Here is a 27,305-nt window from a genome sequence, read left to right as displayed (position 1 = left end):
TGCATCTGCCATGGTTTTTGCGTAGGCGGTTTGTGGTGGACCACGTGCTTGCCAATGAGACTCGCTGAAGTCAAAGGCAGCCTGAGGTGTGGCCCTGTTTGACGGCGACGCGGCCGCGAGATGCGAATCTGCACGGTATCAAGACTGTTGCTTTGTTCCGGGTGGGTTTCACCGTTCCGTGACCCCAACGGGAATTGTACGGATGAACTCTGTGACCAGTGGGCGGCAGTATGGACACAGAGAATCCTGATGGTATCGACACTTGTTCGGGAGGGTCGTATTGAACTGCTAGCCTCGTTTTTTTCTCACTGAATATTTTGGACATGGGAGTACGCTGCATTGGCCAGAGGTTTGCTTTGTGATGCTGATTTGGCAGTGGTGCATGTCGCCTGTTCTGCGCGTGTTCCTCTTTCGGGGAATCGTTGTTGACGAAGCGTGTTGAGTTTTTATGTTGGCCACAGAGGGGACGAAACTCACAGCAACCGCGACGCCATGCAGAAACGTCATGTCTTCTGATTACGAAAACGGGCGGGGGGGTGGCGGGGGTGCCCATGTATCTCTGGCGAACGTTAAGCCGCCGTAACAATCGCTTCTGCGCAGCACCGGGCGGATCCGCGTGCCGGCTCTACTCCCCACGGCATCCGCTCTTGTCGAATTATCTGTGTTGGTGGCGGGGGGTGGGGGTGTGGGAGGGTGGGGGGGGGGACAGGCTTATCACGACGGAACGCGCGGAAGCGCCGGGCTCGTTGATTTCTAAAGACCGGCGCGGCGACGGCCACGCGCACGCTACCCGCCGTCTCCGTGCGCACCGCCCTCTCGCTCTGTTGTCTCAGCCACGCCAAACTTTACGAGACTCAGGGGGGCCGGGTGGAGGACGGATGTCTCCCGTGGCCCACGTCCGATGGCTGTCCCCCTCGCGCGCCTCGCCCCAGATGCTGCCGGGCAGTGGCGGCGTGGCGGCGGCGGTGCCTCGTAAATGTGCCGCTGGGCCGTGGGACGGAGCGGTGACCCCCCCCCACCACCGGTTATAAACGTTATCATAATCGGGTTGTTCTTCGTGTCGTCCCCGGGGTCTTGTTGTCGGACCGTCGTGGGAGCGGGCGTCTGGCACGCGAGGGCAGCCCGTCGCCACTTCACGAGCGCAGTCGGCCGCGTGCGAGTCGATGCTGCAGAATGCTCTCATGGGCTTAAAGCTCGGACAGCTGGAGCGGGCACTGAGCCCGACCCCGTTAGATTCCTGGTTCAGGTCACCTGGGATTGAACCGGGTTCTCTACCGTAATGAGCGTTTGGTCTCTGGTACGCCGCCAATGACTGCGCTGATAATCTTCCTTATTCGGCCAAGAATGATTTAACATCCTAAACCAGTCCTGCATTGGGATGTTTGGCCAATTCCGGTTGAATGAGTTGTTTTGCATGAGAAAAACAAAGCAAGGGGCTGGCACTCAAAGTTCCGTACATATTGTTCAGCAGCCCACTGGCACTGCTTTCTGGCCACGTTACAGCCCAACAGGTTTAGGGTGTCGCTCACTTGCGCATCACTCGCAATCTGCGCAATCCACCCACCCTGCCTCTGGATCTGAGCACAACAGTTGACTGCACTTCGGACACCGCACCGCGTGTCGCGATGTCGTGTCGAGCGAGCGAGTCCAGTTGAAACGAGTCGAAAAGTCGTTCTGTGCTGCCATCCTCCCGCACCGTGGTACCGCACAAAGGCGTCCGTTGTGGTGCGCGACACGTTGCTGTGCTTGACAGAGGATGGTGCGCGACGCGTTACTGTGCCTGACACACGATAGTGCATGACGCGTTACTGTGCGTGACAGACGATGGTGCGTGACACGTTACCGTGCGTGACGCGGTGCATGACTGGAGACCTCGGGTCCGTGACCCTAAACCCACCCCCACCACGCTCCACCGCTCGGGTTTCCGATCGACCGGCCACATTGACCCCGACGTTCGCTGAACCGCGAAATTGTTTTGAAGGCGGTAGCGGAGGCGGCGGCGGCGACGGTGCTGACGGATGGAGCGTCCCGCCTGGTGAGGACGTGGGCGCGGATGCGCGGTGTCACACGGTCGGCGGACCAACCGGCGTTCCCGCTGAAACCAAATCCCGCTAGCGCGGTCGCCTCGTCTGCGCTTTCTTTACCGAAACCGGAGAGAGCGAACGCCGCGCATATCGGATTGCGCACGCCGCGCAGCGGGTAACACGTTTGAGATGCGCTTACGTAAGGTGGTTAACCTTTTGAGATATCCGGAACGTGCCGACAGCCGTCTCGCCGTCGTCACCGTCTTATCTGTTGAGGACGGCACACGCACACCTCTCGATGAGAGGTTGACGGCGGTTACTCGGTCGACATATACTGGTCCCCCCCGGACCTATGATTGTGGAGTTTCGCCCGCTGGCTGAGAGCGTTCCGACGATGCTCGTTGTCGGCGCCGTGGGGGTGTAGCGCGGGTACGTCGTGCAGATTCACGCCGCCTGCATCTCCGCTCGATGGGGTCGCCATGCCTCATTGACGACTCCCACCGATAGCGGAACGCGGTTTTACGTTCACGAATTGATTAGCGTTTGTGTTGCGGCGAGTTCTCGCCTGCTGTTTGTTACCCGGTGGCCGTTTTCATCAGTTGCACCTTGTAAAGAGTTTGTTGTTTTAATAACTGTGCTCATGAATGCAGCATCAAATATGCATGCACGCGTTTGATTAAAGTTTTCATTACTCCGTTAAGATAATTGCCGAGGAATCCGAGCGTCGAATTTTAACCGAGCATCCAGCTGTTCCCCAACGTGGAAGACAACTCACGACGCGAACGTTGAAAGACGCTTTGGTCCGTGCAATGAATCTGATTGGATGAAACACGCACAACAGGGATCTTCGTGTGAATTTAGGTTTTTTTTAACGGTGCCATTATTTCCCTTCCTGCCCTTGTTTCTCCTCATCCTCCCCCAGGGTTCTGCCCAACGGCGTGGCCGCACTGCATCATGGGAAAGGAAACCACCTCGCCGCAATTAGGGGCAGCCGCAGCAACGGGGCAGAGTTTGGAAGCGTGAAACGCACCAGCGACTCGGAACAAAGGCCCTCGGTTGTGACCCCGTTGATTTGACGAGGGCTGATGGATTCATTAAGAAGCCAAGAAGACCGGTAGGCTGAGCAAGAGGAGGAGGCCCCTGCAAAAGGGAATGTGGGGAAACGGCTGACTTACAATGCGTGCGTTTCTCCACTTTTCAGTTTGAGTGTTATTTTTTGTTCTTATCGGGCGAAGGCTCGTGCATCTCGACGGTCAAAGAAAATTTGCGTGGAAAATTTGCACGAAAGAAAATACACACGAGGAAAGTGCCGAGAAAAATTGGCTTCGGAAGTAAAGCGCAAAAGAACAAAACAATACTTTTGCAAGTTCCCCCGGCGTGTGCAGCCAGACCACCTCTGAATGTCAAGGCGTAGTTTTTTTTTCCCCTCTGTGAAGTCCTGCGACGTTGGGACGCGGCCAAGATCGCCGAGGCAGTTGAGTGCTGCGCACCGACCGTGAGCACCGTTGCATTGTGGCGTCCACTCTCGCACAGGGCAGCCGAGGTCCGCATGCGCGAAAATAGATTTTGGCCGAAAGCAGGCAGAGACATTGACTTTCCGTTACCGCGCCATCTCGCCGGCCGCCGCGTTTAGACGCGCAGGATGGCAATGGACGCGGGATAAACCGGGACCCGTGCGTCCGTCCATCCTTCGGCAACGCCCGTCCCTCCGGCCGACCCGCCGATCGACGAGCAACGCGAGTGAAACTGAGCGACCCGCGCGGTCGAAACGCGCCAACGACATGGGCGCACGCCGGCCCTGACGGCGCCCAACTCGCCGCTTCTCCCCCCCCACCACACGAGACTTGTTCCAGGCACGCGAGCACGCGAGCGCTTGCTGCCGCAGACCCCGGTCTCCTCTCCGTCTCCGGTTGTAGCCACGTGGGGCCGCTCTGCCACGCTCAGCAGCAGCGGCGGTGGCGGCTGCAGCGATGCCGTTTTAAGCCGAGTGACGCGGGCGTCGGGATTCCTGTGGATTTTCTGCGCTATTTTAAAGCGTCACAAAAGGAGCCGATCTTCGCGCTCATCGCCTCCTCTCCCGAGGGCCACAAGAACCCGGAGAGCTTTGTTTTTTTCCCCTTTTTCCCCACCACGCACCCCCGCCGTCGTCACAACCCCATCGCCAGCCGGCACAGCATTGCGCCCGGCGACGCCCGCTCCCCTCGTTTAAATCCGTGGCACCGGTCTCCACGAATCGCATCAAGGTGAGTGCCCTACGGAGGGAGGGGAGGGAGGGAGGGAGGGGAGGGAGCAGATGCACCCTCGTACCAAGTGGCACGGGCCACGGCGAGCGTCGCCCGCCTATGCTGCTCGCTTGAGGAGTGCGACGCTGCTTTGCCGCGGCACGCCACAGGGAACGTAGCATTCCAACGTCGCTGTGTGGTGTGTATGTTGAACTTCTTTCGCACCGTATGTAAGCCAACCGGGCCTTTCGGAGGTGCGGGAAAACCGTGCTAATCAGAGGCAAACCGCAACGGAACCCTTTTCTCCAGAACTTCAGAGGCACAAGTTGGTGGATTGTGTAGATTTGCAGAACTCTCACAGTGACTAAAGGGCTGTGAAGTGGCCATAAGATAGCAGTACAGCAAGTTCGTGATCATGTGCGTAGAGCTTTTAGTGTCGTCCCCTTGTGAGGCTGTGCTGTCTTCAGTTGGTCTGGTTTTCTTCCGCATTGAAGGCAGACTCCTTACACTGGATTTTGATAAATGCATCAATGCCTCAGGCAGGTTCTCCTTGATAAATAAAATAGATATCCACTTTGGGAAGTCAACCATGGTTTGTCCTATGGATATACTGGCCCTCGTCACGGGAATGTAGAATTTCCACCGCTTTCTCTGGACATCTGTGACACAGAGCTTTAAAGTTCATGGGATTCTTCCGTCTAAATGAATATTCTGATTCTAATTGCTCTCTTTAGCAGGGGGAGATTGTAATGCGTTAACGATCTCTGTCTCGCGAGATTCACGTGGCCAAAGTAAAACACCCGGACACGGCAAAGTGTTCCCCATCGGGCGGTCGCTGTCGCAGCTGCGTGCCAATGCTGGTGCTCGTTAACAAACGGGACGAGGCAAACAGGGTCGTTGAGCCGAGTGTCACTCGCCAGGCTCGTGCAGGGCAAGGCACACTCTGGGCAGTTCCCGGAGGAGGAGATGTCCAATCGACTGGTTCGATTAGGCCTCTGGCCAGCGTGCGCGGTCGCCATCAACCCCTCCCCGAGCCATTTTCCACGCAGCTGATTGTAACCGATTGTTCACGTGGTGGTCATCAATACACTTCCGGGTAAAGTGCAAATGAACTCCAGATAGTGGCAGGTGGAATGTGTGGAGAAGTGAACTCCACTTTGCAGCCCTGAAAATTTCTGCAACATTCCCCCTCCCGCACCTGGAGGTTCAAGTTGTACCTTACCCGGAGCGTGCCGGTGAGCACCTATAAAAACTGATTTTAGCGTTAAGTACCGAGATCTCGTTTCACGCAGCTGCCCAGGTTTATACGAAGTTAAGCTTTTGGGGGGGGGGGGGGGGGTGGGGAGTGTTAAAGAGCCCGTGACATTGTTGTGCAAGTGTAGACCATTGGGAGTTAGTCGTAGGCTAAGTTCAATGTAAAATACATATTACGTAATGTTTCTTCTTGGTTCCGGCATGGACCAGCATGGCACCCAAATTGTGAATTTTAACTCATTGTTGTTGTAAAGCAAAGGCTTGAGCGTATATGTATCAAATGCCATCTCTCTAGAACATCGCTGGAATTCACATGGATGACTTCATTTAATCGGTGATCTTCACGTGTGTGGTATGTGTGTGGACATGTGTGTGGACATGTGTTCGGTGTGTGTGTGGGTTTTGAGCGTATATGGCACATGTCTGTGTGTATGTGTTCACAGATGTATGTGCTCTGTGTGTTTTCTTGGAAGGTTAGATATTTCTGTGTGTGTGATGGATGGGTTTCGCATGGGTTTGTATATGAATGGATGTTGCGGGTGTGTCTTTGTGCATGTGTGTGTGTGTAGCGTAGCGGTTAGCGCACTGCGCTACAAACCCAGCAACCCGAATTCGATTCCCGCTCACAGCCAATACCAGTGACGATTATCTGAACCGGTCCTGGGCCTCCCCTAGGTCGACTCAGCCTCAAATGAGTACCTGGTGATGTGTGTAAACATCGCCACTCGGGATATACCAGCGGCTGAGCGTGGTGCTGGCCACCCACTCCCTCGTGTGCCGTGCCGGCCTTCATAGGTGCTCGCTAACAGCACTTGCCCAAGTCTGTTAATGCCATATTAGGAGGTATTTGTGTGTACATGTGTTAATGCATGGATATGCGTGCATTTTTAATGTGTTTGCGCATGTGAGCATGGATTTGTATGTGGGTTTGCTGATATACGCGTGTATATATATGTGTGTGTTAGAGATTGTGTATTGCACGTGTGTATGAATGCACTGGCGTGTGTTCTTATGCTCATTGGATGGTTGTGTGTGGGTGTGTGGTGCGTGTGTTTGTGCGTGTGTATTTGTGGATGGATAGGGTGTATGCATATGTGATGGATAGCGTGGGTGGGTGTGCTCGTATGTATATGTGTGTGATGGATAGTGCATATGTGTGTTTGTGACTGTATATGTATGTGTAGATGGGTGTGTGTGTGTATGTTTGTGTGTTGATAGATCGGTGTGTGTACATGCGCGTTTGTGTGGATTGGTGCATAGCATCGTGGTTAACGCACTGCGTTACAAACCCGGCGACCCAAGTTCAACTCCCGTTCACGACCAATAACAGTAGGGAATATTTCCACCGGTCCACGGCCTCCCCTACGTCAACTCTGCTTTAAATGAGTACCTGGTATGGTGTGTAAACATCGGCACCGGGGAGACAAAGGCGGCCGGGCATTATACTGGCCACCCACCTGCTCGTGTTGCGTGCTGCCCTTTAACGGTGCTCGCTAACAGCACTTGCCCCAACAGTCCGTTAAGGCTATGCGGGAGATCTTTGTCTATGTGTTGGGAAGTGCATACGCTTGCATTCGTAGGGTAGATATGTGTGTGTGGATTGATGGGGGATCTGTTTCTTTGTTTGAGTGGCTGTACGCGAGTTTGTGTGCCCAGGCGTGCACGCGCGTGTGTGTGTGCGTTGCGTGTCTGTGCACGTGCGTGTGTGTGCGTTGCGTGTCTGTGCACGCGTGTGTGCGTGTGTGTGTGCGTTGCGTGTCTGTGCACGCGTGGAGACTCGTTAGTGCCGGGGCTGTTAAGCAAATGCGCCCGGCGCAGCGCGGAGTCGCGTGGCTATAAATACAATCCCTGGGATCAACCTCGGCTCTGCAATCGCTGCGTTCCACCACACACAAACACGGCGACACGCTCCTCCTGCCTTGCGTAACGATGCATTGTATCGCACAACTCAGTCAATATCCTCGTCGTTGTCGTCATCATCATCAGCCGTGCTCAATCCACTGCTGGATGTGAAGTCCTTCCCCCAAGCCACCGCCACCTCTCGTGATCCTGCGGTGCGACAGTCCATCCGCGTATTAACCGATTTAAATGCTCCATCTTCTCTTTGGACGTCGTCTTGAAAGTGTGTTCAGCTCTTCGACTGTCCCCTTCGTTACGATAATCGTGCTTTTAAGATGTAAATGTTTGGTATGAGACGTGCACTCTGGCACTCCCGCATTCTCACTGAATCGGTGTTCGTATTAAATCAGAGCTGTGCGTGGTATGTTGTCGGTACGCATCCGTAATCCGGAATGGAGTTGGTAGATCATGCGGAGATCGTGTGCGATATTTACCTCTAAGGGCAACGAGAGGTGGTAATAACAGCAAACAGGTCCCCGACGCATCTGTGTGGCAATTGAGAGCTCAAAGCTCAACGATACTTCTTTGGGTATCACGATTGGATTTATGCATTGCTTGATGAACCACCCGCACCTCCGATTAGCGCGGTTGGCTACGTACGGTGTTAAAGAAGTTCTACATACAGTACACACATCAAGGCTCAGTGTGTTTTGTGAATTCAGAATGTTTCATGGGTTCACTACATTCCTGCAGCCACTAGAGGTGCTAATCCTGAACCACAACATTGAATACAATTCTGGTGCTGAATCGTGACAATTCATGATACAGGGAGTGGGGGGGGGAGGGTGGAGCTGGAGGGGTGATTTGTAAAAATCCTAGTCCATATTTCAGCGAGTAGCATTGTAACGCCATCCTTTACACACATCATATTGTATATCCATTTGACGTTGCTGTGGAAGAGCGATTGACTGGCAAATCGATAGGTCGCGAGGTTCAAATCCCCTTCGGGGGTCGACTCGGCCCACTGCCTGCTCCCCCCGGGAATATTACTTCCACTTTGGTGGGGAAGTCAGTAGCGGTCATCTAGTGATGAGGCTGGCCCCCTCCATAGAAACGCGGAATTGCTATCGCATGCTCGCCTCCGATTTAGCACGGTTGGCTACGTACGGCGCGAAATAAATTCCTTCATACATACACTGGGGCTGCCATCTCGACGTTCTGATTTGTGAACGGAGGCTCCCTGACGTCAACAGATAAACGCACACGAAGCGGTTACTTACCGCGGGGCATCAAAACCGCGGGCACCGTGTTGCTGACTGTAATTGCCGACCTGGGTTTTAACTGCCAGGGCTGCTCGCAAGCCGGGCAGAGGGGTGACCCGCGGCGATTTTTTTGTTGTCTGCGCTGAAGGGAGTGCTGAGCGTCGCGAGAGCGTGCGGTCCTCCGCGGGTCAAGGAGACGGCGGTAAATCTTCGGCAACGCGGATTTCGTCGAGACGTCGTGGGGGGGGGGGGGGGGGGGGTGGCGTTGTCTCTCGTTCCTCGCGTCAGATTCAGATGCGGTGACGGTGGCGGCGTCTCCTTGACCCCCCACCTCTCCACCTTTCCCCCACACCCCACCTCTCCCCTCCCCACCTCTCCCCCAACGTGTCGTCGTCTTCTTCTTAGGCCACGATCGATCAATCCGCCGCTGGCTGGAAGACTCCCCAAGCCGTCGCCACTGCCTTGTCTCACCGCAATTTTTTAAGTCTCTCAAAGGACAGAAAGCATCAACACTCTTCTCGTGCGTGCTACCCATGCGTTGGTTCGGCGTTCAGACAGAAATAGCCTCGGTGAATGCACATGACGTCTTCCGATGAACATGTACCAGACGAAAGAAGTTTTACGTACACACATGTACAGAGAGATGTGGCCCAGTGGAGTAAACCTTGGGCAAGATGTTGGGGGAGCACGGCTCTTGCGTTGGTGGGTCTCGCTAATTACATCGTACGCGGCGAGACGCTCGCTGCTCCGCTGGGCTATGTTGTGGCCAGCAGCTGGCAGTACAGCAAGCTGGTTCGTTGTAGGCAGTCTGTGGGACATTTTTTTCATGTTCATGTACCCTCTGCACGTAAGACATTTTGGCAGGAAGTTGGCCAAATATGCTCCCACGTGAACTTCCTGAAGATTACTTTTTTGAGCGACCAACCGGAGTGGAAGAGGATCGCCGCTCAAACGAACGCTGGGCCGTGCTCGTCGCCATCGATGGCCTCGATCCAGTGGCGGAAATTCCACGTTCCCATGGTGGGGGGGGGATATGTTCTTTCATAAGAAGACCAATATTATACAAATCGTAATGATTTTAGGGATGGGGTTTGGTCTGGTTATATAACATGATATAAATCGGTTTAATGGAACACAGTTGTGATCAATAGATTTAAAAATGAAGAAACATTCTTGGGGTGCACGACACGTTTTTTTGAATTGTAACCTTTACGTTTAAGATCAATCATTAATTATATCTATTTTTAGCCAGGTAAAAACCAAGTCGAGACCCCAGGGATCTCTCTTTAGCTCGCGCGCGCTCCCTCGCTCTCCATCGTGTGCTGTAACCTGGTTTTACTCGAGCGGTTGAATCACAGGTGGAGGCATTTGAACCTGTTGGTTCTCCTTCGCGTGAAAAGGCCGAGCACGGGGTCACACCAACGCCATTGTGAGCCGTCGACCCAACGAAGGCAGCGTCCTCGTAACTAAAACATCGCGTCCAGAGGATTCGTTGGGGAGGTGGGGGGGGGGAAATCCCAAACAACGTTGAAAAATGAATCGGCTCTCTGAGTCGGAACTGAATCGCGTCCTGCGGCGGTCGCGTTGCCGCCGTCACTTTATATTCACCGTTGTGGCTGTTAGCGTGAAGTCCACCGAGGTTGTGAGCGAGTGGCGCGCCGTCTCAGTGAAACACAATCCCAGGGTGCCCCGATGAGCGCGGGATCTGCTCAACAAAGCGTGGTGTGCGTGTGCGTGCGTGCGTGCGTGTGCGTGCGTGTGCGTGCGTGTGCGTGCGTGTGCGTGCGTGCGTGTGCGTGTGTGTGCGTGTGTGTGCGTGTAATGGACGTGCCCATCTGCTGTGCCGCGTGAGCCTTCCACGTCCTGACCGCCGGCCTTCTTCCGTCGTTGCTATTTCGAGAACCTGCATTTTTCGTCGACGCGCAAGCAACGCACGGACGGACATGTGCGTCAGTGTGTGCGTCCCTCAGTGTGTGCGTCCGTCAGTCCGTCCCTCGAACTTCTCGTGGTGCCAGTGCCTGTGTGGTCAGCCTCGGGTTGGTGCCCCCCTCATCGCTCGTGGCGCCGTGCCGTCCGCATGCCCCCCCCCCCCGCCCCCCTGCCACCGTGAGTTTCTGCGTTCATTCTCTTCTGTGTCGCTCGCTCGCTTCTCCGTGCCAATCGCACTCTCCATTACGCTTTGCCACCGTGTCTTTCTGTGTCGCTCTCTCTCGCCGTGTCGCTCTCTCTCCATGCCACTTGTTCTCCCACTGCGTCGCTCTCTCTGTCGCTCTCTCTATGTTTAGCTCTTCATCTCTCCGTCACTTTCTCTCTGTCGCTCTGCGTTGCGCTCTCCCTCTCTCGGCATGATTCTCCCTCTCACTCTGTGTCACTTTGTCTCTGTGTCACTTTCTCTCTCGCCCGGCACGCGCGCTCGTGAGCCGTGTGCTGGTGTGCGTTTACTCTCCCGGTGCTCGCAGCCGCTGCTGTACGTACGTGGAGAGCGGCGGCGCAGTGATTGGCGCGCTGTGCCATTCACCTGGCGACCCGAGTTCAATTCCCGCTCGGTGACGACGAATATCTGAAATGGTCACGTGCATCTCCTAGGTCGACTCGGCCGTAAATGAGTACCTGGTGCTCATTTCCTTACTGTGAAAACTCGTGATAGTTTGGCGATGAATGTCAAGATGGTCTTGTTTTGTTTACATTTGAGGGATTGACCTAGGGTGTGTTGTTGTAGGTGGAACAGAGAGTGGATGTGGTGTTTGGAAGGCGTGGTGTTGGCCACCTACCCCTCGTGTGCCGTTGCGGCCTTCGTTGGGTGCTCACAAACATCATTGCCCCAGCAGTCTGATGAAGGCTACACGGGGGGTGTATGTGTGTACATTGTACGTGTACAGCCTGATGTTGATCTGCTGTCGGCCATTGGCGATCATTTGACCGTACTTCACCACTCTGGTCATCAGTGTGGGTTGGTGAAGGAAGTGTCCAGTGCAGACATCACTCGCCACTGATGACTGCAGCTCCTGGACATGAAACCCAAACCTGTGTAGAGATGGATGTAAAGGTGCATGCAGGCATGTAGATCATATAGACGGATAGACCCACGGAAAATGTTATGAACTTGTAGCTTCAAGAGAGGATATTTAGTATATACGAATGAAAACATAATATTGAATGAGAACACGTGTTTCCACATGGCAGTGTGGGGAGTGGTAGTGTTAGTGCGCTGCACTGCGAACCCGGCGGCCCGAGTTCGATTCCTGCTCCCAGCCAACACCGGTGACGATTACCTGAACCGGTCTTGTGCTTCCCCTAGGTCGACTCAGCCTCAATTGATTAACTTGTGCTCGTCCATTGTCACGTTGTATTCCGCTCTATTGTGCTGTTGTGTGTGTGTATGGGCGTGTGAGCAAGGAGCAGAGGTGCAGTAAACGTGCACTGTGCTACCAACCTGGCGACCCGACTTAGATTCACGGTCACGGCCAGTGTCGGTGATATCTGAACCGGCCATGGACCTCTCCTAGGTCGACTTAGCCTTATTTCGCTATCCGGTGCGGTGTGTAAACATCACCACAGGGAGACAAAGGCGGCCAGGCATGGTACTGGTCACCAACCCCCTTCGTGTGCCGTGCTGGCTTTAAAAGGCGCCACTCGCTAACAGAACTGGCCCCAACAGTCTGCTAAGGCTACACGGGGGAGTTTTGTCTTTGAATAGGGGTGGCACAGCTGTTCCTGCACGACACTACGATCCCATTGATAACATCAGTGCCAGTCTCTATTTACACCTGCCCTGATCCTCCCATCATTCTACTCGGCCTTAAACGAGCAAATATAAAAATTAGCCATGGGGAGAACAAGGCAGCGGGGGGCCAAGGTGCTGGCCGCACCACCATCTCGCGTGTCGAGCCCACCTTAGTCGGTGTTCGCGAGCGAGTATGGTCCGTGAGGCTAAATGGGGGGGGAGGGGGGGGTTCTGTTGCGTGTGCCGGGCCGTCGTGGCGCATTGTGGCACATTGTGGCGATGACGACGGCGTTATGGAGCCGTATTGTGCAGCGTCGAGTTACGCCGCGTTCCTCTGTGCGGCTTGAGATGGCCTCAGCAATCTGCCCACTGAACACTGAAAAATGCCAAAGATTAATTTCCCACCATTGCCCGGTTAACGTTTTGGAAAGTTACCGAAATATTATGCGGTGAGATGTTAACTACCTCGCCTGATATAAAGGAGGTCGTGGGTTCGATTCCACGACCTCCTTTAGAATCAACATGCATTTAGAGAATTTGGCTGCTATAAATTTCCAAGTGCGAAGCCACTTCGTTGAGCTGCCATTTGTGGTCGGGTCGCTTCCAAAACGTACGTATGTTGAACTTCTTTCGCACCGTACATAGACAACCGTACTAATCGGAGGTGCTCTATACGCAGGCCTTATGGCATTGTGTGCGTGACTGTCTCACAGTCGGTTGGATTTGACGTTCACCGCCGTGAATAGAAAAAAAACCTGTTTTGCTAATGTGCACGTGTCCCTGTCTTTCTGGCCACATAAGTAATTAATCTGAATGGGGTCTCGCTTCGTCAAAATGTTGCATAAAAAATTTGAAATATTCAAGTGCCCTGTTTTTAATCGGTGTAAGGTACCTGCCATATCATGCGGCCCTAAGCCAGCAGTTGAAATTCCATATTCCTATGGTGGGAGCAAGTATATTCATAGGATAACTGTTGTTGGCGTCCCCACAAAGTGTTAGCCAGTTTAACAATCCCAGAGGGTTTATGGGCTGTGTCAACCCCCAACCCAACCGGGATTTGAACTCTCAACCTTCTGAGTGCAAGCTGCTCGCTCCACCACTGAGCCACCTGGCCGGATCTGTGTTGAATTATTCTGCATTGCTCCGCGCCGCGTTGCCCTGCGCCGCGTTGCCCTGCGCCGCGTTGCCCTGCGCCGCGTTGCCCTGCCCCGTTACAATATCTCGCCGTTTGTGTGTAGGCATGTCGTGGATGCGGAGCCTCTTTCAGCCGGGCGGCGGGCGGCCTGGCGGGGGGCGCCCTGCGGGCTCCACCCTGCGCAGGGGCCACCTCCTGGGCAGCGTGACGTCGCTGGCGGCCGCCAAGGGCCTCCTCAACGAGCCCGGCCAGAACAGCTGCTTCCTCAACAGCGCCATCCAGGTGAGGAGGAGCGAGGCGCCTCGGCTTTCCCAGGCCGGTTACCCCTGCTGCTGCAGCCCCACGTCTCGGGTCTCCGTGGCAGGAAGCCGTCGTCACAATAATCCAGTCGGGTGCCGTCGTCACAAATTTCCGAAAGACCGATAATTTTTGGTGCAACTACTCTGCTTACTATTTAAACTGCCCTCCTGTCCCGAACGATACCAGGCCATCACGCAGGGGGGGGGGGGTGGCCTTGTTTCTTCAACGTGGCCAGTGATCGTCGCCCATTGTTTGGGTGATTTGTTTACCTTTCTCGTATTTGGCACTCCTATTGTTGTAACATCCTTATGGATTTCTCCAGTATAAATAAATATTCTGATTCCGATTGTCCACTCATATATCGCGTGTGTCAGACTTGGGTCATCAGTGTTGTCTTAAAGTGTATCCTTAGGCGGCTGTAAGGGTACATGGGGCGCCTCAGAGGCGAGATGTTAACTACCTCGCCTGGCAGAGTCACAGAAATGGGGGGAAAAATCGGAATCTCAATTAAATAGCGTGAACCTCAGACTGGACGTGCGCCTCGCTCGTCTGTTGGCTGTGATTTTGTCCCTCTGAAAGTCGGGCCAAAATGATCAGAGGCCCTCGCCGGCCACGCGTTTTAAATGCAGCATCCTCCACTCCAGTCTGCTGCCCCGTCTTGATGGGAGGTCTCTCCTTCTCCCCTGCTGTTAGCGCTGTCTAATCAGCTCCACACAGCCAACCCTGTCCCCCCTGTTTGAAGTCCCCTGTCGGGATTCACCTCTCGTTGACTTGGAGACGAGACAGTTTTTATCGTGCCGTATGTTTATTGTTCGCTTTCTGACATTATGAATCACCAGTCGGGTGCCAGCTGTCGTGTGTCGCGAAGTGATGAGACGTGTACTCCCGCGGTTCCCGTAGCCAGCACGGTGGGGACTCGTGTCGGAAAGCAAACTCCACCGGCAACACGCGGTGATGTTTGCTTGCTGCCCGCACGCAATTTCCCGTTTCGCGCGGCTCGCTCGTCTTCGACAAGGAGGCATTGGATGTGAAACTAGAAACGCGTGTGGACACTTCGCGCCTTCGCCAGCGCTCCTTCACGGCCCCCAGAGGATGTTCGTCGCATCGCTACCACTGGTTGGAGCCTTCGCAGCTGGACGTTGCAAATTGATTGACCGATCAAATAATTGCCGTCGTGCTTGACCACACCTGAGCACATCGACTCGTTTGCACTTGAGAAGCCCGCTTGAATTCGGGAGGATGGAACACGGATTCACGCCGGGCCCTCTCTCACTATGAGCCTGGAGCTTTCTAGGCCCAGCATCAAGCCCTTCACCAGGAATAGATATTCATTAGCAAAATAGAAGAGGTTTATAAAGAATAGATATTCAGGAGCCTTGTCCAATTATGCGGCCACGCAGGAGGTATTGTAAAAAAATGGAAATATCGACGAGGGACGAGATGATTAATTAGGTTGTATGACAACGACCTTCGACCTTGCTAAAGCAAGCCCGCTGTCGCTGATGTTGCAAACTGATGCGTCTATTTATGCGATAACTCATCTGTTTATGGCTTCACCGCGTTCTTCATGACATCCCCGGCGCTCTGCTTTCTCGTGGAACCGATGCCTTTGGGCAAGTTTTCGCGCACAAAGGTTCCCCCGGGGGGTTTAGCGGCGGTGGGAGGATTAACTTGGAGACCGGTGCGGTATTCGAGCGGTCGTCGCGCTCGCCGCCGAGCCAGCCTGCTCTCGAGCGAAGAGATTGATTCACGCGGCGGCCTGCTGACGTGCCCAGGGAAGGGACACGTGGCCCCCTGTGCGGAGGTCTTCAGAGACCTTGCGATGATTAATTTTTATATATTGCTGTGGAAATAGTGTAATTCAATTAAAGTAACAGAGTACATTTTGTACTAACACGCACTGATCTGTGTAACTATTTTAAAATAATGTTTAAAATCAGCAACTGAATTTGGTGATATACAAGAATATAATAATGCTTGCTAGCTATAATGCCATAATGATAACAATAATACTGCTGCCACTGTTTTCCATATTGTATATTGAGAGGGCTGGTGGCACACTATAATGTAGGTTTTTAGGTTAGTTATGTCGTCACATCTATCCCTCGATTTAAGGATGTAACAGGAGGATTTCTCCACAAATCTGGCTCTTGCCTGATGAAGCTGGTTGTAATTCCAGGCAAAACGTCGTACTCAGATTGTAAATGTTGTGGCTTGGCTCTCCAACACACCGGTGTGCTGTACTAGTGACGAATTGGCACGTTCTGTTTACGTGACAACCCTTACTAGTTGGCTGTGTTGGGTGGTGGCGGGTTTAACGACGCATTTATATTGACACGATCTAACCCAAAACCTCTATTATGGATGATATTGGTCGCGGAAGCCTTCGTGTTAAACCGGTGGCACGGCAGTTCACTGACAGCGCTGTAAACCCGGCGACCCGCGGTCGATTCTCTGTCACGGCCAACGTCAGCGACGCGCGGAACCTGAACTGCTCCGGGGGGCCTCTCCACCAACTCGCACCGACCGTAGATCTCCACAGAGTCGGAGAAGACTCATCCGACTGAAATGGAACCCATACACCTACGACGATAATTTTAAGTGAGGCATAAAAGCACGGCTCTGAAAGTGATTTTCAAAGACGAGTGGTGTCGATGAGAGGGCTATGCGTGGTCAGTGGGTTGCACGCAGCACCCAGGTAAATTTTAGTGACTTGTCCCGTTTGTGTGTGTGTTGAACTTCATTCGCACCGTACCTAGCCAACCCTGCTCATCGGAGGTTTTCTGGGGAGTCGGTCAGTCACGTGTATAGGTTCACGTGAGAGTTGGTGAGTGAGCCAGTGGGTGGCTGCAGGAGTCGCCTCGCGGTGAATGTCTGAAATTCCACCGGCGAGTGATCAAAGCGGGCAGTGGCATTTAATATGCGGTCCGTGGTTTGAATTATAGGTTCAGAGAGAAAGTTATAGACTTTTACAGATGGACACATGGACTCATGCAGACACCCATAGACTTGTATATAAACCCATAGACTTGTATGTAAACCTACAGACTTGTATGGAAACCCATAGACTTGTATCAAAACCCATATACTTGTATGGAAACCCACAGACTTAAATAGGAAAATAAATTAGCTGACAGTCTCTCCATCACATATCTGCTTCCTCTATGAAAGAAAATAAGATTATTTTTCACACAATCCATCAACCGCATGGAGTTCTCGGAGTGCATAATTTCAGCAGCGTTGATAACAGTATGATAAAACTCTGGACCGGTTTCGACATATAGTGTCTAAACTAAACTAAAACTAAAATCTAAACGAAGTTTACTTATCGTGTGGAAATTTATATCAGCCAAGTACTCTAAACGCATGTTTCTAAATGTGGAGGGAAAAACCGGACAGACCCGAGAAAAATCCAGGCAGAACATGCAAACTCCAAATATACGGGCGTCAGGGTTGTGATTGAACCCACGACCTCCTGTGTACCAGGCCAGGCAGTTATCTCGCCACTGTTGGCTCCCACTGCTTGAGCTGTTTTTGGTGCAAGCTCCTACAATACTCTCAACGCAAATCCTCTCTTGTCAGCAGCCAGTCCTCCTTGGAATGCTTCAATACAAGCAGAATCTGGACCGTTTTTTTTCGGCACACGGTGCTCCACCGTAGCTGTGTGAAAGATCGAATCGGGCAGTGGCCGTCACCACCGTGGCCAATGGTTTGGCGACCGCAGTCGCACTGCGGGCCCTTGGTAACTGTCGGCCAGCGAAGGATTAGATAGCAACCAATCAATCAATCTTTCTTTTACGTGCCAATAATCGCCCTCAACAAAGTGAGGCATCGGTGTGCACGTGACAGTAGATTGCGAGCGATACAGGGGGCATAGAGCAGCAAACGGGAATAAAGAAAGAAATCTGTTACGACCTCGGCGGTTAACGCCGACTGGGCAAAGTAAATCGCAACCGCGCGTGGAAATAAAGTGCAACTGTGCGCAAATAATAGCATAAGAAAGGTAAGTAGTAAATACAAGTAAAAATAAGTAAAGAATCGGGGGTTTTTTTCCCTTCTTAAATTTTAGATTTTCTAGGAAGGCAAGTCCGCATGGGTGTCAGACCAAGGAGATCACCAGTGTGATCGGTGCCTCCGAGCGGTTTGACGTGTATATATAAATATATAAAAAGACCCGCGGCACAAACTCGCGGGAGATAATCATTCTGCTTGCCGTGGGTATTCTCGGCGGATACGGCCGTTTGCACGCCGTGTCGGCGAGGCAGTGACGCGTGTGCGTGGCGGTGCGTGGCGGTGCGTGGCGGTGCAGGTGCTGTGGCAGTTGGACGTGTTCCGGAGGAGCTTCCGCCAGCTGTCCGGACACAAGTGCCTCGGAGACTCCTGCATATTCTGCGCTCTCAAGGTGAGGCTCGGTGAATTCCCCCTTCTAACTTCATCGGAATTCATCACCGGACTTGCTTCAAATGGACCGCTGGTTTTATTGATTTAAATTTCTATCTTCGATCCAATTCCATACTATTATATTTCACGCATGTCCAGCTTTAACACGTCATCCGAGACCCAAACATCGCAACCTCCAGACTTTGACATCAGCAGGCCGATGCACACCCCCCCCCCCCCTTCGTAAAATGTTAAGTTAAAGCGGCAAGCGACAATAGCGCATTTGTGGCCATGCAACCCCAACTATGAACTGGGTAGCAAACCCGTAGAGATGCATAGACATACATTAAAGACAAGGCACAGCAGTGTGATTGTAGCTATGCAACCCAAACTATGGACCCATTCAGTAAACCCACCGTAGTCTGCGCTCCTTCAACGCAGGAGGAGGAACAGCACAACGGCACGAACTCTCTCTCTATCGTGAAGCCCTCTCGTCATGGCCGGCAAACATCGACGTTGGCATTCACCTCCCGAGCATCTTGCTGCTGCTACCGTGCGCAATATCATAATAAGAATATAGTTCATGTTCATGGCGGCCACTGCCATGCTCTTTGTGAAGAGTTGAATGCCATCTGGGGCCCATGCCCAGAAATCTAAAGACAAAGATCCCCCATGAATCCTTAATAGACGGTTAGGGCAAGTGCTGTTAGTGAGCACCTATGAAGGCCGGAACGGCACACGAGAGGGTGGGTGGCCATCACCACGTCCAGCCGCCTTTGTCTCTCCAGTGGCGATGTTTTTACACATCGCACTAGGTACTCTATTGAGGCTGAGTCGACCTAGGGGAGGAGGCCCAGGACCGATTAGGATAATTGTCACTGGTGTTGGCCATGAGCGGGAATCGAATTCGGCTCGCCGGGTTCGTGGCGTGGCGTGCTAACCGTTGCACTCCCGTTCGCTCCCCACACACACAAAAACACACATGCGGGCTGTCCCGAAGAGTCGCCATACCACCGCACAGCCACGTCACGTGACCCCCAAGCCACCGTCTTCATCGTTAAATGCCCGGGCCCACAGCCAGGCATCGATTTGTCGGTCTCCCTCAGCGGGGACAGATTTGTGGGTTCATGGACCCGGTTAGCAGTCTCCGAGTGTCAGCTCTTAATAAGTCCGTCTATTATGAAACCCGCTATTTAACGTAAGTGACCAAAGCCGAATTTTCATTCGTCCTAATCGCCATAAAAATACAAAACGAAATCTTTTTTTTTATTTTACCTGGTAAGGCCCACTGAGCTGTATCGCCCTTTTTCAGAAGCGACCCGACTACAAATGATAGCTCAACGAAGCGGCTTACCACGTGGAAACTTCTAGCAGCCAAGTACTCTAAACGCATGTTTCTAAATATGGAGGGAAAAACCGGACAGCCTAGAGAAAAATCCACGTGACCATAGGCAGAACATGCAAACTCCAAATATACAGGCGTCAGGGTTGGAATCGAACCCACGACCTCCTGTGTACCAGGAAAGGTAGTTAACATCTCGCTACTGTGGTGCCCACTGCTTGAGCTGTCGAGATTTTTGGTGCCAGCTCCTACAAATGGACGGACGAATACATTTGTAGGGGTTATTACGGGAGGAACAGCGGACAACAAACACAGGGCTGTCGGCACTCACATACACGGGTGGTCACACCGACGTCCGCATCAGTTATTGCCCACGCCCCAGCCCTCGGAGGCGATCCCTATAAAAGGTGGAACCCAAAGAGCTCGAGGGGAGTTCGACACGAAGCTGACCAGTGAAGATCCAAGACTCGGAGATTAGGCCCTGGGACTCCCCGGTCTCGCCGTCCTTATAAGGGCCGAGCCGGGTAAGCCAGTGGCGCGGCCCAGGAGCTTCCAGACCGCTGCCCTTGTCAGGGCAAGGCTGGTTAGCTGGTGCCGAGATCTGTGCTTGCCAGGGCCAGATCAGTCAGCCTCCCGTAGCCCAGTAGAGGAGGACTGGGGGACAGGACAGAGGGCTTAGTACTAGGGTGGGTTTCCCATAGTACGGGTGAAGGGGCCGATACCCCTTCAACTATTGTATCTGTCCCGGAGTTAATAAACAGTGTGTCTCAACTTCGACATCGTCTCCTCTGCTACTTACTACATCTGGTGTTAGAAGTGGTCCAAGCATGGATACGAGACGGAAGACTCGTGCCCAAGACCCAGGAGAGGATGACGACGAGGGAGGGGCAGTGCAAGACATCGCCGCCGACGTACCTGCACAACTGCTGCCGGCTCCGGCATCGGCGGGGCCGTCGGAGAGGGCCGGGACGTCGACTGACGAGTTGGCGTTGGCTCACTCGCGGCTGGCGGAGCTCTTGTATGCAGCGGCCGCTATGCTGGAACAAATAACTCGCCTGGGGCCGGGAGGAGCGACGCGGCGGGAAGATGGACAACGCCCGCCAGAAACTCCCGCCTTTACAACAGCGGGGCGACTCGAAAATCCCGCCACGAAGACAGTAGAGGCGGAGGGAGGAGTCCCAGCTCGTCACGCGGGAGACGGTGCCCAGCCAGCAGCCGCCACGTCATCGGCGGAGGCGGGTCGCGGTGGCAGCCTATCAGGGGTTGAAACGTCACCACCAGCTGACGCCAGCACCGACCATACAGTACGGGGACGCGCTACGGATGCTGCAAGAGACGCTGCAAGAGGATCGGAGACGGAGCCGACATTCCAGCAACGCCTGCCGGCCCTGCAGGTATTTGTTGCAAGCGACGGCGATTGGGGGGGGTTCCAGCGCCGGTTCTTGGCCCACCAAGAGATGGCAGGCTGGTCGGACAACGAGGCGCTGTGTGCTCTCCCGGCGTTATTGGACGGCGACGCCCTGGGCACCCTCACTGCTGCACCCAAGTCGGCACGCTCCACCATTCAGTCGGCGCTGCAGCTGCTGGCCACCGTTTATGGGCCGCCTTCTGATTGTCGCCAGCTCTTCTATGAGCGGCAGAAGGGTGACAAGGAATCGCCACTCGCTTATCGCACGGCCCTGCTGTCATTGGCGAAAGACGCTTTCCCGCGCATGGATGAAGAGGGGATCGATGCGATGGTGGCCGAGAAAATTTTGCTGCTGGCTGACGATCTGGACTTCACCATCCTAGCGCAGGACGATGCGGATATGTCATCACTGCGGGCTGCAAGGCACATTCACGCCAATCTCATCTCCCAGCGGAGGAAGGCGAACAAAGCTGCTGCACGACACACCGTGGCGGCGACCTCTTCCGAAATGGAGGGAGCCTTCGCTGCGGATCGTTCTGCAGGATGGCGATCTGCCGAGCGTCCAGCTCGTGACGTCCCAAGCCACCGAGACCAGCCCAAGTCCTCTGGAACGCTCGTCGTCTGCTATAATTGTGGCCTCCGGGGTCACGTGGCGTCCGGATGCCGGGCTCCTCGACAGCGCGGTGCGAGACCTGGAGCTGCGGACGGCCCTCTTCACAAGCCTTCGCAACATCCTCGGGCAAGTCATGGCACCCCACATGTTCGGCCTGCACACACACCTACTTTCCTATCACATGGTCTGGCACACAATTCTCGGGGGTTGGGTGCTGGTGCGTCGGGTCGCGGCATGTCGGGGAGGGCGCTCCAACCGGGCCAATGGTCCGAGTTGGCTCACCGAGTTGTGGCTGCATCGGCGGGGTCGTCCGTTGTCGCGGGACATATTGACGGGGTGGAGGTACGGTTATTGGTCGATACGGGAGCTTCGGCAACTATCATTTCGGATTTGATTTATAATATTCTGCCCGTTCAGAGTCGCCCGTTGCTCCCTGTCGATATACCGTTTTACGCTGCAAATGGGGGCTCGTTGGGTATTATCGGTCAAATTCGAGCGCAAATTTCCATAGGGGACATTAAACTATCTGGGCCGGTGTTCGTCTCTTCCTCGCTGGCTATTCCGTGCCTGTTGGGGACAGACTTTTTGGCCAAATTGCCCATCAAAATTCTGATTGACCAGCAATGCATCGAGCTTCCATCAGGCCGACGCATGACGTTCCTACCTGCCACCCCTCCCGTGCGTGTTGCCTGTGCTACGGTAAAGGCACTTGTTGCTCGGACGGTGCGTGTACCCCCGGGGGCACAGATGTTGGTACCCCTGCGCTTGCGCCGTCCGTTCGATAAAGGGGTCTCTGACCGAGGCGTTATTTTGGGACCATCTAGAGCCGGGGTGAGTGGGCCAGATCTGGTAACGGCCCAGACTATTGTTAAAGGGGATGGGGACCCGTTTATCGCGGTCCTCAATGTCGGGACACGGACGGCAGTGGTTTCGCAAGGTACCGTGTTCGCACATGCGGTTCCGGTACCTGCGGAAACGCCGATCGTTGGCCAGGTGGCGACCGATTCTCATACGCGATTAGCCTCAGACGCTGACGAGGGTTGGCTGGATGCGTTGTGTGCTGAGTCACCTGACCTGTCCGACGCACAACGTGCTAAATTACGCGCCTTATTGCGAGAATTTTCCGACGTCTTCAGTAAACACAAATACGATATCGGATGTACCAAATTGCTACGCCACCATATTGACACCGGTGACAACGCTCCTATCCGCCAGAATCCTTTTCGGTTAAGTCCCGCCGAAAAGGATCATGTCAAATCGGCTGTAGATGACATGTTGAAATCGGACATAATTTCTCCCTCAACCAGCCCTTGGGGTGCACCCATAGTGTTGGTTAAAAAGCACGACGGGTCCCTAAGGTTCTGCGTTGATTTCCGGCGATTAAATAAGATCTCGGTGGCCGATGCTTATCCGCTTCCTCGAATGGACGAATCGCTGGATGCCCTCGCGGGATCGCGATTCTTTTCCACTTTGGATTTGCTCTCAGGATTTTGGCAACTTCCCTTGGACGACGAATCTAGACCCAAAACTGCTTTCCGAACGCCGCACGGCCTCTTCCAATTCAATCGCTTACCCATGGGATTACACTCTGCTCCCGCGACGTTCCAGCGCCTGATGGAATTGGTCCTCGCTGGCTTGCAATGGGAGGTGTGTTTGATTTACCTGGATGACGTTATCGTATTCAGTAAGACGTTCGAGGAACACCTTGATAGGCTTCGGGCCGTTTTTCTCAAGATGCGCGCTGCGAATTTGAAATTCAAGCCACAAAAGTGCCATTTGCTGCGCGAATCTGTTAAATATTTGGGTCACATCGTCGGCCGGTCAGGTATCTCAACCGATCCCGCCAAAACGCGTTGTGTCAGCTCCTGGCCTACCCCAACCTCGGTGGGGGAGGTTAGAAGCTTCATCGGCTTTGCTTCATATTACCGTCGGTTTGTTGCGGACTTTGCTTCCATCGCTAAGCCACTACATGCCTTGACGTCAAAAGGGGTCAAATTTCATTGGGGGCCGGTGGAGAACGCCGCTTTTGTCTCTCTTCGGGATGCCCTGGTGGGGGCCCCGCCGTTAAGCTACCCCGATTTTTCCATGCCGTTCGTGCTCGACACGGACGCAAGCAATACCGGGATTGGAGGCGTGCTGTCACAAATTGTGGGTGGCGTGGAGCGCGTTGTGGCTTATGGTAGTAGAGTACTGTCCCCGGCCGAGCAGCGGTACTGCGTCACCCGCCGCGAACTGTTGGCTATCGTGTTCTTTATCCAACAGTACCGGCCATATCTGTACGGCCGGCATTTCACCGTCCGTACAGATCATGCGGCATTGCAGTATGCCCTACGAATTAACCAGCCATCGGGGCAGTTGTCCCGATGGCTCGAGATCATGCAGGATTTCGATTTTGAAACAACTTACCGGAAGGGGATTCGCCACACCAATGCCGATGCCCTATCACGCCTGCCGATCGCCCCGGATTGCACTTGTTTCTTGGGTTCGGGCCGTTGCAAATCGGCAAGTGACGGTCAGGATCGGGTTCTTGCGGCCGCAGTTGATTCTCCTTCGGACGCTGGTCCTATTTCGGAGGGTGGGAGTGATTCCCTACTTGGCTTGTCGAGTGCTGAGTGGGGCCGCCTCCAAATGGAGGATGCGACCCTCCTGGCACTACGACGTCGCGCGGAAGGATCGGGTCCAGGGAAGTCGGGCGTTGACTCATGGGGGTGGTGCCAGGGCGTACTCATGCATTGGGACGCGACAATCCGCCGTCACAGGCTGGTGGTGCCTTCCACGTTGAGGGGTAGGGCTGTATGGGCTGCTCATGAACGGCTCCTGCACCTGGGTACCCTCAAAACACTTGCCACGCTCCAGCTTAATTACTTTTGGCCGGGCATGGCAAGAGACGTGGACGATCTGCTGCGGTCCTGTACCCAGTGTGCACAACGGAAGCCGCCGGCGAAGGGAGCCAGTCCACCGCTCCAGTCCATTTCGGTCACCCGGGTTAACGAGCTGGTCGCCCTTGATATTTTGGGACCGTTTCCTTCCACGCCGAGGGGTAATAAGTACCTGCTGGTTGGCGTGGAATATTTCACGCGATGGCCTATGGCTTGGCCCCTCGCCAACCAGTCCGCAGCGGCCGTTGCGGAGGCTTTTGTTCAGGGCTACGTCCTCGACAAGGGCGCTCCGGAACGGTTGTTGACCGATCAGGGAAAAAATTTCACTAGTACCCTCTTACACGAGGTATGTGGCCTTCTGGGTACGAAGAAAGTTCGTACCTCGCCTTACCACCCACAGACGGATGGGATGGTGGAACGCTTGCATAGGACTCTTACGTCCATGCTATCCCACCAGGTATCTGAGTCCCAGAACGATTGGGATCTACGGATCGGGGGAGTCCTGGCGGCATACAGGATGGCTCCTCACGCGGCGACCGGTTTCTCGCCATTTTTTTTGATGTATGGTCGCGAGGTTGACCCGCCTGTCGCGACTCAGCTGGCGATTGCCGCGCCTCATGCTAAGTCGAAAATCGCCGACCATGTTAAATTCAACATCCTTCGCTTGGCGGAGGCACGGCAGGCGGCCATGCAAAACTCTGACTCCCGCCAAAAACAAAACGAGAGGTTGCGGTCGCGCCGGACTCACACGCACGAATGGCACCCGGGCGACCGAGCATGGTTGCACTGCCCCCAGGTGCCATTGGCCACCTCGGCTAAGTTGTTGCGACCATGGAGGGGCCCCGTTGAAATTGTGCAGGTTGTGCGGCCTCAATGTGTGCGAATTAAGTGGGGGAAGCGTCGGTGGTTTGTACACCCTTCACGGTTAAAGCCATTTTTTGCTCCGCACGCTTCCTCCCACGAAAATGGCCGAACATGTGGGGAGTCCTCTGACTCCGGGGGGGCGGGATCGATGCCAGCCTCTGATCCACTAATGACTGTCCCGTCTTCAGGAGCCCCAGGACTGAAGCCCTCTGGGCTGCCAGCCTCCCCCGTGGGGGGCGGCGCTGGCACGTCCGGGAAATCGGACGACCAGGCACCTGCTGATGCGACACCTGCCACCGACTCTACCAAGCCGGCCCCTTGTGACGGGCCCGCTGCACGGACTCGCGCCAAAACGCGCCGGTTGTTATGATTAGCTTACCGCGCGTGTTCCGTTGCTGCGGAACCCGCTCATTGTATATATGTTTTTTTGGTTGTATGTGTGTGAAATAACGATGACCACGCTATCTGCTTGTTGCTTGCCGTCCATGTAAGTGTGTGCGTGTGTTGGGAATGGACGGAGAGTCTGCTGTGGTTGCTGAGTTTCAAAGGGAGTGTGTGCGCTGCTGCGTGGTGTTGTCATCTTGATGGTATAGTTAATTATTAACGTGGGAGCGTCGGGTACCCTGTACTGCACCATCTCGTGGGTTACCGTGCGCGATGGGCTTAATTGGAAAAAAAGAGAAAAAAAAAATGTTTTTTTTTGGGCTGTATTGTGCCGCGAGGTGCGGTGTGCGATGCTGTCGTTGCATGACAGAGAATAATTGTGTTGCGGTTGCACAGTTGCGTCGGGATTGATGGTGTGTTGGTCGCCTGCAGATTTGCTTGCTATTGTGTTTCGATGTACGCGTGTGATCGCGATATGCTGATTGCATGTGCTGGTATACCGTTCTGTATATGTATTGCGGTTCTGCGTGAGGGTTTTTTTTTTGTTATATAGGGAACCATCGGTTGATGTTACGCTTGTTCTTGTTATTGTTACTGTTACGAGGCACACGTGTATTGACGGTGTTAATCTTTATTCTTGGGGGTTGAGGGATTGTTGCAGCCGGGACGGCTGCGAGCTGTACAGGGGGGGGTGATGTAGGGGTTATTACGGGAGGAACAGCGGACAACAAACACAGGGCTGTCGGCACTCACATACACGGGTGGTCACACCGACGTCCGCATCAGTTATTGCCCACGCCCCAGCCCTCGGAGGCGATCCCTATAAAAGGTGGAACCCAAAGAGCTCGAGGGGAGTTCGACACGAAGCTGACCAGTGAAGATCCAAGACTCGGAGATTAGGCCCTGGGACTCCCCGGTCTCGCCGTCCTTATAAGGGCCGAGCCGGGTAAGCCAGTGGCGCGGCCCAGGAGCTTCCAGACCGCTGCCCTTGTCAGGGCAAGGCTGGTTAGCTGGTGCCGAGATCTGTGCTTGCCAGGGCCAGATCAGTCAGCCTCCCGTAGCCCAGTAGAGGAGGACTGGGGGACAGGACAGAGGGCTTAGTACTAGGGTGGGTTTCCCATAGTACGGGTGAAGGGGCCGATACCCCTTCAACTATTGTATCTGTCCCGGAGTTAATAAACAGTGTGTCTCAACTTCGACATCGTCTCCTCTGCTACTTACTACACATTTATGGAGGGGGGCTGAGGGAGTGGGTGGGAGAGAGGTGGGGCGGGGACAACGGCCATTGTGAGTTTCATCCTTTGTTGGCCTTTGACCTCTTGAAATGAGCACCCATCACCGGGCGGAAAGAACCTATCAGTCTTCCCGTAAAAGAACCGCCGTCGCCTCCCCCAACCCCCGCAAGAAAGCAAAAAAACAACCCCGTTCCCAAAACAGTTTGAAGAGGTACGGCAGTGTGGAGAGTCGGCGCGCCGAACCGCGCCGTTACTCACTCGCGATCGAGGCGCCGCGGGGCGAGCGCCGTTCATCGCTCGCGTCCCCCGCGCTGCCCCGAGCTCGGCGGCTCGTGCCGTTCGTGCGCGCCCGGCGCCGAGCGAACTCCTCGGACGACCCCAACCCCCCAACCCCCCACTCGCAGCCTCCTCCGTTAATTCAGCCACGCGGGGAGTTGGAT

General features: G+C 54.3%; 2 protein-coding genes across 9 annotated transcripts in view; both read left to right on the top strand.

Moving 5' to 3' along the window:
- Positions 1-27,305, top strand: part of LOC133354557 (mucin-19-like) — a 246,981-nt gene that overhangs the window by 155,655 nt on the left and 64,021 nt on the right. For all 8 annotated transcript variants that reach the window (XM_061571483.1, XM_061571484.1, XM_061571489.1 and 5 more), the window contains 3 exons: positions 2,947-4,267; positions 13,564-13,742; positions 18,070-18,162. In XM_061571483.1, coding sequence (XP_061427467.1) covers positions 13,566-13,742; positions 18,070-18,162 — 270 coding nt within the window. In that variant the 5' untranslated portion in view covers positions 2,947-4,267; positions 13,564-13,565. The remainder of the gene's footprint in view (positions 1-2,946; positions 4,268-13,563; positions 13,743-18,069; positions 18,163-27,305) is intronic.
- Positions 19,768-26,845, top strand: LOC133354477 (uncharacterized). The gene is made up of 2 exons (XM_061571331.1): positions 19,768-21,629; positions 25,435-26,845. The coding sequence occupies exons 1-2, from the start codon at positions 20,310-20,312 to the stop codon at positions 25,447-25,449; spliced, it is 1,335 nt and encodes a 444-aa protein (XP_061427315.1). The 5' UTR covers positions 19,768-20,309; the 3' UTR covers positions 25,450-26,845.

Source organism: Lethenteron reissneri, chromosome 47, assembly GCF_015708825.2.
Source record: "Lethenteron reissneri isolate LAM-NWPU_2019-01 chromosome 47, ASM1570882v1, whole genome shotgun sequence".
Taxonomy (NCBI): Eukaryota; Metazoa; Chordata; class Hyperoartia; order Petromyzontiformes; family Petromyzontidae; genus Lethenteron; species Lethenteron reissneri.
The sequence above is the reverse complement of the archived record's forward strand: the minus strand, read 5'-3'. Positions and strand labels throughout refer to the sequence as shown.